Source organism: Athene cunicularia (genome assembly GCF_003259725.1).
Source record: "Athene cunicularia isolate RWA chromosome 3 unlocalized genomic scaffold, athCun1 chr3_part1, whole genome shotgun sequence".
Classification (NCBI taxonomy): Eukaryota; Metazoa; Chordata; class Aves; order Strigiformes; family Strigidae; genus Athene; species Athene cunicularia.
Window position 1 is genome coordinate 48,884,737 of NW_020799097.1, and position 15,655 is coordinate 48,900,391.

At 37.7% G+C, this 15,655-nt stretch overlaps 1 protein-coding gene across 2 annotated transcripts in view; it reads left to right on the forward strand.

Annotated features, from left to right (window-relative positions):
* The window catches only part of CRYBG1 (crystallin beta-gamma domain containing 1), a 65,227-nt gene that overhangs the window by 43,370 nt on the left and 6,202 nt on the right, over positions 1–15,655 (forward strand). For both annotated transcript variants that reach the window (XM_026845279.1, XM_026845278.1), the window contains exons 14-20: positions 4,154–4,280; positions 4,452–4,484; positions 6,233–6,342; positions 6,611–6,740; positions 10,372–10,511; positions 12,805–12,928; positions 14,118–14,276. In XM_026845279.1, the coding sequence (XP_026701080.1) occupies positions 4,154–4,280; positions 4,452–4,484; positions 6,233–6,342; positions 6,611–6,740; positions 10,372–10,511; positions 12,805–12,928; positions 14,118–14,276 (823 nt within the window). The remainder of the gene's footprint in view (positions 1–4,153; positions 4,281–4,451; positions 4,485–6,232; positions 6,343–6,610; positions 6,741–10,371; positions 10,512–12,804; positions 12,929–14,117; positions 14,277–15,655) is intronic.

Genomic DNA, 15,655 nt, shown 5'->3' on the forward strand with positions numbered 1-15,655 from the left:
TATCTGCATTAAGATTTACAGCTATTGTGTTTCTGAAGAATCTTTCCAAGCAGTATTTTAACTTCTTTGCTAAATCCATTATAAAGACATCCCCCCAAAAATATCCTAAGGTGATGAGGATTGACTTCTTCAAAAATGAAATGGTCTTGAGCATTCTTTAGAGACTGGCCAAGCATAAAATCCAGGATATTTTTTTCTTTTGCCATTAGAGTGGGAGAAAACAATCCAGAGTACCTGAAAATAGGAGAGGCCTTTCTTCTTTTAAGTAGGGGTTGATCTTTACTTCCAAACTGGCAAAATTTTAAGTGATGGAAAATGGAAGTATTTACTAGCAACAGGTAACACCCTTTACAAGTTTAAGCAAGTACTAAAATCAACTGTTGTACAATTTTTACTTCCTCTCTGCTTAAAAATTCTTCAAGCTTATATTTAGTAATGATCAAAATCACAGGAATTGCATGTTTGAAATGTGCCTTTTCTTTATCCATAAACACACCAAAATTTTGCCAAAAATACCGAAAAAGCCCCTGTCTCCCACTGGGTTCAAAACGATCAACTAGAAGAACTTTTCCATATTCGTTTTTTTACGTAGGTGTTTGTTTTACTGTGGTCATGTAATCAGCCTGGTTTTCCCCTAATTTTCAACTAATCAGTTCACAGTGCAGACTTGGCTGCTTCTAGTGTACATATGGATAGTGATATTAAGGAAATCATTAGGTGATGAGTAGTTCATATATAGGAGCCAGACTGTAGTAAATTTAATCTAGATGCACACAGGAAGGTAACATGGGTAAAACTAAAGAGACAACGAGGTACAACAATGATCCTCCACTGGAGGCTGAAAAGGGCAAGAGCCCTTGAGTACCTTGTGGGAGAACATTTCAAACAAAGCTTCTACATCCCTCCATCTCTGAACAGAGCTGAACTGACAAAAAAACCCTTTCAAGGAGTTACGAAATTTAAGTTTGCAGGTCCCTGGGATACTGGAAGTCACAACCATGAAGGGGTATAATAAAGAACCTGTTCTCTCTCTTTCCTATAAACAGAATTTTATTACCTCATCTTCTCTGTTAATCATGCTATAAATCTGTAAGTGCCAGATAACTTCTGGGCCCCTCATGAGGTCTAGCTGATTAGCATGTATAGGCCAATTTAAACCCATTGTCTCCATGTAGTATTTAAGCTTTAAAGATTGTGAATTCTATTTCAGTCCTGAAGGAGTGCTTCTGTGCCTGAAAGAAGGTCCTTCCAGGATTTAGGTAATCTGTCCTATCCTAAAATGAGTCTGAGCAATGCAGAAAGGGGGGTTACTCCTCTCTGCTCATATTAGAGCACAGGTGATGAGAAATCACCAATGTTTTAAAAGATAAAGTTAGGTAAGATGAATCCTGGGCTGACTATGGGCAAAATCAATTTCTGGCAAGTTATCTGTGTCTGGGTTCTTTTCTTGGCTGTTCTTCCAGACTGTTTGGAGCTGTGCTTATTAGACATCATATATAGAAGGCTCTGGGGAAAGATACTGTGTGTGTGTAATAGTACTATAACATTATAGAAATGACACTTTTCTCTATGTCTCTGGTTCTAGGGGCATGGATGGTGCAGGGGAGTGAAGGTCTCCAGCACCACGCCACCAGCAACCTGGGATGAGGCTGTTGCTCAGCCTAACTAAGGCAGTTTGTAGGGCTGGGGGTTACAATAACTGTTATGTTAGGAGAACTCGCTCCCTGTGGGGCAGGGTGGTTGTTACCATGCTGCAGAGCAGTTCTTCAGTTTTTATGGTGCCCGGCAGCTGGGATGTGACTCTCTCTTGCTCAGATATGGAGGCAATGTCTTGCTCTCCAGGCCTTTCTGTGAAGTCAGAAGTTGGATTAAGGCAGTGCTCCTTCCTAGGGATAGTCTTGAGGTCTGACAGGTTTAGCTGGTACTGAATTCAGTTGCCTGTCCTTGATGTTGTTATTACTACTCTCAGCAGCTTGTATGGGCTTCTGAATGATGTGGAAAAGCACAAGTATTTCACCAGTAAGCCCTGGCTCTGAAAACTCTCTAACCGCATGGGCTGACTTGCATGGGAGCGTGGCACTTAGTTAAATTGTATTGATTTCAACATAAACACGTGTAAGTGAGATACTTCTGTATTCAGGCTTCTTTTTAGATGGGGGAAATGAAATAACTGCTTTTGAGAGATTCTTAGGAGGCATCTGTCATGTTTTATCATTCATTTAATATCAGAAGCACTTGTTTGTGTAGATGTCAGTCAAGTTAAACTGTCATGCACTGTAGTTGTACGTTGGCATTTCTGCATAGAAAAATCTAATGAACGTCTGCAGAAGAAACTGGTTAAGGGAACCTCATTTTCACAGCTTTTGGTATATGTGGCATACGGGTATAGACACACCTGAAACATTTGAACTGCCTGCTCAATTTATTGTACATACCGATGTCTCTTTGATTACTTGCTGTGAGGTGATTTTAAAATATGCCTTGAAATATGCCTTAAGTAATTAGTGCATAACAAGTTAGAATAATTGATTATATCTGAGGCAAACCGAGAGATGTAAATAGTGATAAATGTGAATCACTGTATGAGGGTTTGCCATGGACAGACACTACCAAGTTCATACTTACGTGTTGATGCAGCTTTATTTCAGTTTGAAGTTATCCCAGTTCTCATATCTGTAGAGACTCTGACATTTGTTCTTGGAATAAAATTGCAGCTTAAATAGAACCCAGTTGCTCGGCACACCTAGATCACTTTATGGTGAATTTAGATGGTGAGAGTTAGCCTCCACGGCAAATTATAAGTTCCATATCATTTTACTGCTTTATGATGTGAAAATTTTTTGTTAGTGTTGAAACTGTAAGAAGACTGCACTGAAAGTGGGTTTTGGCATAGCCTAGCATACACTCGTTATGCAATGCGTTGGCTAAAATTAAAAGCTGGTTGACTTGTGAGTAGAAGATGATCTTGTAGAACTAGGAACCAGCCAGATGTCCTGATCTCTGCATAAATATAATGAATGAAGCTCAGCTGTTACTGTGGCCAGTTCTATCACTGACAGTCCAAAAAACAGAAACTAAAAAAAAGAGATGAGTTTAACAAAGAACCAGAATGTAATTATGGGGAAGTTCATCAGTTAAAGGCAACAGAATTTATGCAGGTTATCACAAAACCAAAGGTAGTGCTGATGTGTGAATGCTTTATCTGGGCTTTCAGTATGGATCCATGGTTAGGAGAATACTGTAATTGAATGTTTATTGAATGTAGTAGATTACACATAGAAAGACAAGTTGATAGCAGATACTTAAGACTAGAAATAAAGCGCTGCAGGGGTAATTGAACGTTGGAGAGAGATATGTAGGGGTTTTGTTGCTTTTCCAAGTGTGTATCTCAAAACTTCGATGTCTTTCAAGAACATGTATTCTGACTGAGACAGAAATTATGGGCTTGATGCAGAAATCTGAGTTTGTGGCCTGTGTCAGGCATGAGATCTGACTATTTATAATAATAGCTTTTAATTTAAAAATACTAATCTGGTCAAACTTGTGATGGTGTTAATGCTTAACTTCCAAGGATGTTCTTCCTGCTGATGTCTGTGATTCCTAGCAGGGAACAGCCTTCTCTCATTAGCATATATGCCTGTGGTTGCAACTCAGCTTTCTGTTGGGATGTGTGTTTGCTTAAACACAAGTAAACTGTAGATACAGGCAACATTAAAGATTGTTATTCCTATCTTTACTGCCCAGATGATTCTGAAAGTTAGATACATCCAAACAGTTGTATTCTGATATCTGTCTGGTTTTCTAGAGAAGAATTGGATCTCAATAAAATAATAGAATTGGAACATCTTGAAATATTCTTACTGGAGTCAGCTTTTAGGATATCTAGCAGATGATGCATTTGAACTTGTGTTCTGCTTTAGCTAACTCAGTCTGACTCATATCGACATAGTGTGAACGAAAGTGAAATTTGCATGGGTTTTGGAGTATCAGATAAATGAATTTGTTTAGCATTTTAACAGCATCACAGTTTGGCACTTGAGGGGAGAAACTTTTTTATTTGTTCTTACCTTATAACAGTAATGAATATGTGCATCTTTCTTTTGGAAAAGTAGTGTGACTTCTACCTATCACCACCTTCTTCTGTCTCCCTTAGGTGGGTGGCTTATGAGAATCCTGAGTTTACAGGGGAGCAATATATACTAGCTAAAGGGCTATATCCCAGCATCGAGGCATGGGGGGGAAAGAATTGCAAAATATCTTCAGTTCAACCCATCATTATGGTAAGGAGTTCATTCTATACTTGTTTTGCAAGTTTTTCTGAAGTATTTGGAACTATACTTTTTCAATCAAATTGAGTTTGTTTATATTCTTTTAAAAATAATTAATAGTAAACTTTTGTATGTTTAAAATATATTTTGTCCTTTTTTTTTTCTCCTCCCAAACTTTTCTAGGATATTGTTGGAAGCGAAAGGAGGAAAGTCAAGGTAAGATACTTCTTTAAATGCATGAAACAGCGTAGTGTCTGCAACATGAAGAAATGGCTTTTTGTCTAGTGTAGCACCCAGGTATTTCCATAGATGGTTTGCTAATCAGACAAAGAGCGAGAACTGCAGGAGGAGGAAGGCTGCTTTCCAGACCTCTTAAGTAAGTCACATTAAGGCCCAAGGAAGGTGGGATTTAATACACAGCTGCCATCAGAACTTCACAGGGCACAAGCAATGTTTTGGTTCAGCAAGTTTGCTGTTCTGGGCTATCAGTGATAGTTCTGAGGAGCTGGAACCCGCAGCCCTCTATGCAGAGGTGCAGGTACCTGGATTCTATTGCTGAGGTGAGGGCTCTACAAATTAAATTTTGTTGTTCATGGTACAGTTGTGGCTAATTCCTTTTGAACCTAGTTCTTTGGTTAACAGTTCTGCTAATGGTGGTTGCACTTTAAGGAAATCTTGTTCACTCACAAAAATGCTGAGTTGAGCTTAAAAATTAATGCCATCTTTGTCAATAACTAAGAGAAGGAAATGACAGGGAGAACTTGTCTGTTCAGTGAGTTAACATATTTTTAGGTTGGACTGTCTCTTATGTGCAAGTATTAATACGTAGTTTTGACAGCGAGACTAATGGGCAGCTTTTTTCATTCTTTCATAATTCTGAACCTTTTCATGTTTCTCCCTGTACAAAGTTACATTTATTTTCATTTCAGTCAAACTGATGAGTATGTCATGGAACTAAAAACTAGGGAGAAAAGTCTTAGTTGTCTTGTTTTGCATTCTTGATTGGTAGGTAGCATGCCTCGCTAGAATCTCCTGCATAGGGATAATGTATAAACTGTGGGGAATAAAAATCACAAGGCTGCTTATTTTCAGCTATGTGCATGAAAAATTATTTGCATCTGTATATTATGTGCCTTTTAAGACCTTATCCTAAGGAAACAAAGAAGTAATGGCTTGTAGTCAACAGACTGCATCCCTCGTCAGCATGTTCCTCTTTGGAGAATGCTATACATGCCCACACTCGTATCTCTGTTAAGAGTGAATAAAGCTGGTAGGCATGTGATAATGTGAATGACTTCTGTGTGATCAGGGTTAATTATCCTCTAACCAAATTAGCAGGTTTGCTGCTTAGATTTTTTTTTTCTTTTTAATGAGGACAAAAGACTCTGGGTGACGTATCTCCTCCAATGCTCCAAGCAGAGAAAGAAGAACTGACATGACTGTAACTAGAGCTGTAACAGGCACATAAAGCCCATCTACCCTGGGAATACATACCATACTTGTTGGTATGCTGGGTACTTTGCCAAGATTAGGCACCATTTATGTTCTAAGAAACAGATAGTTTTCATTTAGTGGGAAGAATATGTATTTTGGAGATGAAATGGATTAATAACTTAAACCAAAACTGTTCACAGCGCTTTGCTAAAGATATGCCTAATCTAGCAATTCTGTGGGAATTTCAAAATCCTCTCCAGCAGATAGTCCAAGGAGCTATCTTTGTTAGTGTTATTTGAATTATTTTGTATGTTACTGAGTGATCTACAGCTAGAAGTAATTTTTTATATTGTTACCTTGCTGTCTCGAACAAGGATTGCAACACTGAAGAGGTAACAAAAAAACATGTAACTGAGGAGGTCTGGGTGTTTTAAGTATGTTTTAATCTAATTATAGAAGTAATGGTGGAGACGTGTTGCTGAAGGTTGAATAATTAATTGGTTTTAAATATGTTTATAATTTTTTTTAAGGTCCAGTTATTTTCAGAGCCTGAATTCAAGGGTAAATGCCAAATATTTGAAAAAAACACAAGATGTATTGATTCATTTGCTGTGAAGTCTTCAAAAATTTTAGATGGCAGGTAAGTTATATTGAATGAATATTGCAAAATCACTAAAATGGTAACAATTTAAAAAAAACCAATGAGCTTTCTAACACCTGAAGTGGTTTCACATAGGAGGACTTAGAGAACAATGCTCTGCAGTTTACACATCAATCTTTAGCTTGTCAGGACAAAACATTGTAAATAATGTTTCTGTCATTAGCTCTTGGTAAAGACTGAGAAATGTGAGCATCGTTTTACTTGCACAGAATTCTTAAGAGGCAATTTCTTCCCCTTCTTCCTGCAGCTGCATAGTGTATGATCAGGAAGAATTCACCGGTAACCAGTATGTGTTAGAAGAAGGAATCTATCCTGATCTGACGGCAATGGGTTGTTCACCGCAAGCAGTTCTGAAATCTTTACAGATTATAAATATTGTAAGTAAAGCTATTAGAAATATTGTCGAGTAAATATAAGTACACTGATGACTCTGACCTCCCAATTTTTTGCAATAGTAAAAATGCTAGGGATGCACAAACAACAGAGGAGTATTTACTTTTTATTTTCTATGCAGTAGCAGTTAAATGTTCAAGCTACAGTTGGAGTTTTTTGACCTCTGTGCTGTTTTTGCAAAGGAGAGGACACCACAGAAGCAGTTGCCTGGAATTGCTGTTCTTAGTAACAGCTTATAAAAGAACTTCCGGAAAAAGAGTCAAGGATAAACTCTTTATTTCCCAGTAGTAAAGAGCACTTAGAGTGAGTTGAGAAATGTCAGTAGGACAGTGTGAAGAAATGACTGTACTGCAGACCTTGGTTTTTTATGCATATTAAAAAAGCAGACTTAACGAAGCAACTTTACATGAAATACATGTAATTATAAAACACTATTGCTATCATCAGGGAAATGCAATTTGAGTTAATCACGAAATAATACACCCTTCTAGATAAAGTAAAGCAACACCCAGTGCCATCTGGCTAAATCAGACGGTGTTGTTATGTGTGGTGGATACAAACTAAACAACATTTACATATTTTGTAATTCATCAGTGGCAAGGAACAAGCTTGCTCAAGCCTATAATCAATCATTATGATGGATCACTTATGGAATCTGCAAGTATCTCTTTAAAGTAATTACTAGCAAAATGTGGTCAAGAATCCAGGAACTTCTGGCAATATGGAGAGATGGTACTAATTTTAAAAAAGGAGGAGTACTCTATTGACTCTCTTCTTTGAATTTGGCAACTTTATTGCACTCCACTGTAATTTTGGTGACCCATCAGTGATGTAGCAGGAGAACTAAAATGTGTCATCCTCTTTCATGTCTCTGGAGCATTTTGATGTACAGTGTAAACAAACATCTGCAGCAAGTATGTCTGCCTTCTGAACTCTTTGGCTGTCCAGTAGACAGATCCTATGAAAAACAATAGAAGTGTTTTAAGCCAAGCTTGGTGGGTGATCACCATTAATTAAAATAGGCTCTTTCGTACATGTCAGTATCAAGTTTTTGGGTTTAAAACAAGGGTTTCAAGCTGGAAGGATCAGCTTGCTTTTGGAACACTTACTATTTGTTACAGACACTGTTGTGTTAAAATGGCCAAATGCCACTTCTGTGCCTCCTTACATTATATAACTTCTGAAACTTGTTCTAGCTCTACCATTTATCAGAGTTAAGCATGAAGCTGCATCTGTGGACAAGTCGTGCTGTTGCTTCCTTCTTCAGAGGCTTCCTAGCTGCGGAGGAGAGTGGATTGCTTTGCTCAGTAGTTTATTAGCAAACTAAAATACAGAGAATAAGGAGTTAGATGGAAATGATCATATTTTATTGTTCATTTCTCATGAACCTTATTCTAGATAACTGCTTTCACCTGTCACGTTTATTTTGGGACTGTTTTTTTCGGCAGTGCTAATCTTAATTCCTCCCCACCATCTGCTGTTCCCATAACTTTCCTCATGATTTTTCTGTGACATTTCTATAGAAGAAACACCTTTGCTATTTTAATATGTCACGTTCCTATACTTATCTAGTTTAACTCCCCTTTGCAGGGAACCATTTCTAAGGGACCATAAAAAAAGAAAATGAAAGGGGTATTTGTTAAACTTGGAAGTGAAAGTTAAAAGGGCTTTTGTTCTAAACTCAAGGTTTTTGCTTTTTTTAATACCACTGTATCTTTGCTTGATTGTGCTTGCTTTGCGTGCTCCACATGGTTGTGCTACAGATTTTTCCTTCTTGAATTTGCTACATTTTTTGTTCTTGAACATACTGTAAAATATGTGGTTTATGTTTGAAGTCATGCTGAAAATACTTTTTAATCAGCACCTCTGTGAAATAACTAAATGTAGATACACAGGAGCATACCTTTGTACAGTGCAGTACATGGGAAGTACTGAAAGAAAACTTTTGAGCTGACCTTGTGCTTCTCTCTGTGAAGATCATTTTATATAACAGTGTTGCTGCTGAATCTAAAAAATGCAGATTGGAAGGTGTGACAGAATCCTGGAGGATTTTTCCTTTTCTGTCAGTGTGGCTTTTTTGTAAGTAGATTATTTCTGAAGCATTACATATGGCTCAAGGGCTGCTGCCTGACCAGTTGCATGTCTCAGAGTGCAGGTCTGTGAAAGGGTGGAGGAGTTGGAGACACCAGGACATCATGTTTGCATGACTCTTTCTGTTGAGCTCTTTACCCACGATGCCACATGAGAGTCTAACTGGTGTTAACTTTTCATGGTGGGGATGAGTATACTCTGATATTGGAGTAAGCTGAAAGGCCTCTCCCAGCGTTTTCCACAGTGTAGCAGCATTTGTGCAGTCAAGCTGCTGTGTGATAGCCCAGACTGCTACGGAGATAATGGTGACACTCATGCAACATTGTCATCTGGTCCCTTAAACATCTAAAAGAAGATTAAAGAGGAATTTAAGCACTGTCTAGAAACTGGTAGACATGATGTCTTGCCTAACAAAGTCACACGGAAGCACAGATATCTACTGCCATGTGTGTACAGAGCCACCTCTGCCTTGGAGGGCCTGTTTCCATGCCTGAGGCCAGATGAGAGTCTGTCGAGACTTTGCATTGTGTCGGGCGTTCCTGATCCAGTTGATGTATTTCAAGCATGCCAAACACATGCCAGCAGGAAGGAGCTCTTCTGTCTATGGCGTTGGTTTTATGCAGTTGTTACTGGAAGACTTGCAAGACAGGGAGTGGCAGGGTCATTTTTGTCTATGAGTGTAAACTGTAACACCAGGACACTTGGGCCTAATTAACTTTGCCCTGAGGGATTTCAAACCCTTACCTCCCAGCTTCCTGGGGAGGGCCTTAATTATGAGAAGTTATTTTCAGTCCACTACAGATACCTTGACACATGGAAAAGAGTCCAAGGTTTGTTACCTAGAAGACATTTAAAATGGATTCAGTGATGCAGGGAGCTTCATGTGGGCAGAATCTCTTTGACATCAGAATGATTTTGACAGAGAGGGAGAAGAATCATCTCCCCACAGCAGTTTGGAGAATTCAGATGTTACATATTTTGCTTGAGTCATGAATTTCACCTCAGATATATGAATCTTGGAGCTTTTGTCTAGTCAGAGATTGATGTTGCCATAACCTACTATTAGAGTTAAAAATGAGAGCAATGAGATAAACAGTGCTGACAAGGCTGTCATCATTTGAAGCTGTAGAAATCAATATTATCTTCTGTGTATTCAGGTCTGAAGATGAAAATTCCTATAATGAGTGGGGTTTAGTGCAATGGAAGAGGGATATGGCATTAATTAAAATGTTTTTTAAAACATACTAAGGTATTATTCAGGAATCAACCACAGAGGCACTTACGTGTGCCTTAAGATAAGGAAGTTTCATGTTCCATGCAAGATGATCCCTTGTGTGTTTTGTCTAAGGGGTCTTTCTTATTTTTTTTATGTCTTTTAAGTAACCTGTTGCAAGAGTGAAAACATTATTCAGGGTCTTTGATCTTAAACAATCAAGAAGAAACCTGTGAAATAAAAGGGCTGATGTTAACAGTAACCATCTGGAGTTCTAATATCCTATAAAAGTGCTCATCTTCCTTCTGCAGGAACTGTCTGAGCCATGCATAGCTCTCTTTGAAAAGGTGGGTTTCCAAGGAAAGAAAATCGAATTCAGTACAGAAGTCTTAAATCTCCAGTTCCTGGGATACAGTCCTCGGATAGCTTCAGTTCAAGTCCTTGGTGGCATGTAAGTTTAAAATCACTTTGATTCTTTAGAATGATGTACTCAACAGAAAAATTATAGGTGCTAGAAACCAAGGACTATAAAATTAGAGTATCATAACATGTGCAGTATATTAATGCAGTTTCTTTTCACAGAACCTTTTCACATTCTGTTTCAACAACATGTTATCACTGACTGGTGCCCTGTGCTAGAAGGCAAAATGAATTTGAAAAAGCTCACAAGGAAACTGATGTCTTCTCATGCCATATTATAAAAGCCAGTTTGCATAGCATTCTTGAAACCAACTTCTGTGCTCTTGATTTAGGTCTCTGTCATAAAAAAAACATTCAGTTTGTGATCATGTGTCGTAAGATCAAACTGTTTTAGTAAGTCTTCGTGTTCATCCTTTTGCCTGTATGTTACAGAGACAGTGGTATGATTAGATCATGATGTTCCCTTTTGACATTGGTAATAATCCCTTTTACTTCATGAATTGGGTCAGGCTCTTGGTTGTAAATCTAGCAGTTAAACTCGTTAGCTGTTTTTAAGCAGTTGTGTTCTCTAAACTTACTTTTGAAAATAATGTAAAAAATAGTCTGTGATGAAGATTAAAAATTCTCTGGAAGCATTTTGAAAGCTTCTTCCAGTGTTCCAGCAGATCTGTTGAATTTCTCTTTTTGTGTTTTTCCTTTTGTTAACTTCTACTTCCAAGATACTTTGACCCAAGTATATGTTCAGGTTTTTTTCTAACTTGAAGAATGTGTCTTTTTTAAACGATACATCCATGTTACTGGTGCTTTGCATTTAAACATGTTCTCTCAAAGAGGTAAATTTCCAAAGTGTGTGCTAGAGAGATCCTGTTGGATAGCTTAAGACTGCCCTCAAGTGGATAGCTAATACTATATCTGTAGAGCAAGTAATTTTCCCCATCTGGTCCAAGGGTTTCCTTAGCACACTGAAATGAAAATTTGAAACATAAAGGTCATAAGAAAAGGTACATGTTCCGTATTCTTAAGTCTCCTGAGATTTTGGTATCTTCAACCATAACCACAGAAAGTTGATTCTCACTTTCCATAACATGGACTAACATGAAGTCAAACATAAAGTTACTTCTTTGGCAAGAACGGAGTCATGAATTGAAAATGTTTCCTGTCCAGTAAATATATATGCTTTTTCTGGTTGATCACTAGAAATGTATAGAGTACAATAGGAAAGTTCTGATTTCGTTCTAGCAGTGTCAGCTGCTGAAATGTGTCAAAACACGGGTTTCAGTGTTCTTGCCCCTACTGTCTTCCTTACTGAAGGGTTTTTTGTCTTCTCTTCCTTTGCTAAGAGACATCAGTTTATAATTCTCTTAATTTCAATACCTGGAATAAGCTGTGAAAAAGCATCAACATTAAGGTGAGTGTGCTACTGAAGAGAGACATTTACTGAGAAAACAGTCAGAGTAAAGGAGGTAACAGGAAAATGTGCTTATTGAGTGTTCATGTACTTAAAATTTTAACTGTGGCTATTGGACAGTCCCAGCAAATCTGTATGAAAAAACTCAACAAATTGCACTGTTTTGCAGCCTGTTTCAAAGTCTAGTTGTAACTCACTGCCTGTGCCAGGAGTAGAGAAGCAGAAGTCAGGTTCTGACAGGTTTCTCTCAGGTGTGATTGTAAGTGTGGTTGGATGTCTGCTAGGGAATGCTAAAGAAAATTCTTCTATATTCTTTCTCTCTCTCTTTTTATTTTTTTTTCTCTCCCCCGCCCCTTGGTATTTGAAAAGAAGAAAGGTGTTCTGAAATAAAAACTCTTATCAAAATACCATAGAGAACTTCACCCTGTTGCAGTATTTGCTTGTTGCAATCTGCATCCCTAGTAGTTCTTTCTCATGTGGGTCAGGCCTGACCAAATTAGGCAGACGGAAGTACTGGTTCTCCACATGCAGCAATCTAGCATATACAACATATGTAGCATATACATACCTGCTCCTTGATGAGTCACTGTACCTTCTGAAAACAGATGATATTTAAAAGTGCAGTTCTCCCTTTAAGGCAAGAAAATGCTTTGTTTCATTCAGCTTGTAATTTTTAAATAATAAGAATTTAAAATGTGAACTCCAGCATACTCATCTTAATGTGGTTGATCTAAATCAGGACATGATTTTATTATTTTTGAAGACCTGTTAAGAAGAAAGTCATTGGCTTTCCAAAGCTAAACACTACTACTTTGTGGGACAGATTTATGTTAAACCTATTTATTGATTCCAAAGCAGGATTTGGCAGTAAAAGTATTATTTTTTCTTTTTTTTTTTTTTTCTTTTTTTCTCATAGATGGATAATTTATGAGCATAGTAATTACAGAGGGCGTCAGATGTTGTTATCACCGACTGAAATTCCAGATTGGTATAAAGTGAGTGGCTACTGTCAGATAGGCTCTCTGAGACCTTTACTGCAGGTGAGAAGGCTCTGACATGAGATTTTCAAGTACTAATTTGTATTTTTTTATGTTTATATTTTATAATGGGGTTGGGAGATATTATACATCCAAAAGCAGACCGTCTTGATGCATGTCACAAGCTTCAGCAAAGGCCACTGTGTAAAGAAATCAGTCTACAGTTTTGCTGGTAATAAAAGCCATTTGATTATGCTACATGGCTTTGCAGCTCTATTGCTTAAACTGTTCATTAAGCATACTGTGAACCAGAGTATAGAAGACAGCATATAAGGATTGGCCAAATTAATTTATATATAGTAGTTATGGCCATTATATGTTAAATTATTTTATGTTGTTTTATAATTAGCACCCAAACTGGTCACTGGCGCACTGTCTGTACTACCTGCATTATTTTTGGAACAAGAATATTGGTCAACGAAATCGGATATTTCAATTAGTAGTGATTTTGCATTGATTTAGGGGGAAATGTCCTTCCCTGATTATTACTTAGCAGAATATTGCAAATTTACTGCAAAACTTATTTTTGTGATGTCCTTTTCATTTTGTTCTCTAAATAAGGACTGTGTGATTTGGCCCAATGCTGCAGCAGTTCTGAGAATTTTAACATTTGAGGTTCTTGCTGAGCTATATTTTATTTAGGAAACAACTTTTCTAATCCACAGATTGCTTGTACCTGTAACCAAATGCATTTGCTTGCTGTCATAGCATTGTCTTTGTATAGCCTTAAGCAGAATTAGAAATAATGCATTTTGACTGCCCTGGCTGAGAGCTTGTCTAAACAGAAATGTTAATGTGTAACAAGCCACAGCATGAATGTGCAGGGTAATACTTGCTGCCAGTGAAAGAAGCAGCACTGCACAAGTGCACCCCTAATAAAAGCAAAGAGGGTCTATACAGGAAGTTAGCAGAGACAAGTTAGTGCTGCTCTGAATTAAAAGTTCTTAGCTTTTCACTGTGCGATCTCAGTGCATAGGAAAGCCTAAAACTCTCCATGCAGAATAGCGAGTTCTCAAAGCCTGGCTTGTCCTAGACATTTATGGACTTTGGAATTAAATTCTAAAATAAGTAAGTTAAGCTTTCTGAAAGAAGGAGGGAGGCATGGGGTTCAGCATGCAACAGTAATTGATCTGAAGTTAACCAGAGCAGGATGTGATCTGCACTGAGACTGTGGTTCTGTTGTTTTCTGCAGAAACGGGTGTACTTCAGGCTTCGAAACAAGGAAACAGGAACATTCATGTCAGCTGATGGAAACTTAGACAATCTGAATCTTCTCAGAATACAGGTTGCAGAAGATGCAGACTCAGATGATCAAATCTGGGTTTATCAGGATGGATTCATAAGGTGCCGGGTGAGGTTCAAGTTCAATGCAAATCTTCTCTTTTCCTCTCCAATAGTAGAGCTTTATGAATTCAATTCCTACTATATCATCTTAATTTACTTTATAGGCTTATTCCATTTCAGCTGTAATGTAATCTTTTTGTAGGGATTTGGGTTGGGGTTTTTTTTATTTAACTCTGGGTTTTTTAGGTGATACAAACTAGTTGTATGGTACCTTTTCTGATGTAATTGAAATTTTGAGAGATTTTAGTTACGATTTACTTTTCCCCTAAAGCATAGTAGCCTCACAAGTACAGTCAACACCAGATCATTGTCTTGCTCTTGATGAGCTCCTTCCATGTTCATGCTCTCTTTCTCCACAGTGAAAATATTACATAAGTATCAAAGCAGAGGAAACCTTTTAAAATGCAGACCCTTCCTGATAATATTTTGAACTATGCATATCTTATGGTAGGTTGATTAGTGTGATGTAGATTATATCCTGTTCTGCATGAGGCAAGCTTAAGGATAAAATCCTACTCTTTTGGTTTTGGGGGGGTTTTGTTTGGGTTTTTTTCTGGTTATACCTGTATTTTTCAAATTCATACCTTTTCCATTCCTCTGTAAAAAATTTCCAAATGAAGTCCTACTTTTCTCACAGTCCATAAAACTAATCATGTGTGAATTGTCATTGAGGTGAGCAGAGGTATGCGCAGTTCATAATGTTTAAGCATGAACAGTCTTAGGTAGGGATGCCAGCCAAAGAAAATTGTTACTTTAATACTCTTAAACAGCTTGACTATAAAGAATCATCTGAACTTTTTCTGTAGGATCCTGTAACTTCAAAGGAGCCATTTATAACTATGTCATCTATGCTGGAGGGAAGAATCTTACTGTTAATAAGCTAAGGCATTGTTTGGACATGTTTGCAGGACACATGCAGTAGTAAAAGGGATTTATGCAGACAGCAAAATGATGCAAAGTAAGCTAAAAGCTTTAATATCACATACAAAAGACTTCTTTCTTGACAGTGCCTCTCAAATATTTCACTGAAAGTATTCGTATCAAGACAGTGTGCTATTATATGGCTTTGAATAAATGGTCTTGGGTTTTGTCCCCAAGACACGGGTGTCTGTACCTCATAAAGCAGTTTTTTCTGTGCACAGAAAATACAAAGCTCGTGCTGTATAGCAACCAGGTAGCTTAGTGCAGATTGCAAGCTGGCAACATTGATCTTAAATGACTGAACCCCTACAGAGCTCTGCCATCTTTCTGTTGAAGGGCAGTAAATGTGTTTTGCACAAAAAAATGTTTTTCTCCACATTTTAAAAAGAAAATTAAGCTCGTTGGTGGGTAGGTATATGCATGTAGACAGACTTAGGTCACTGGAAGAACTTGTGCCTTTCTTCC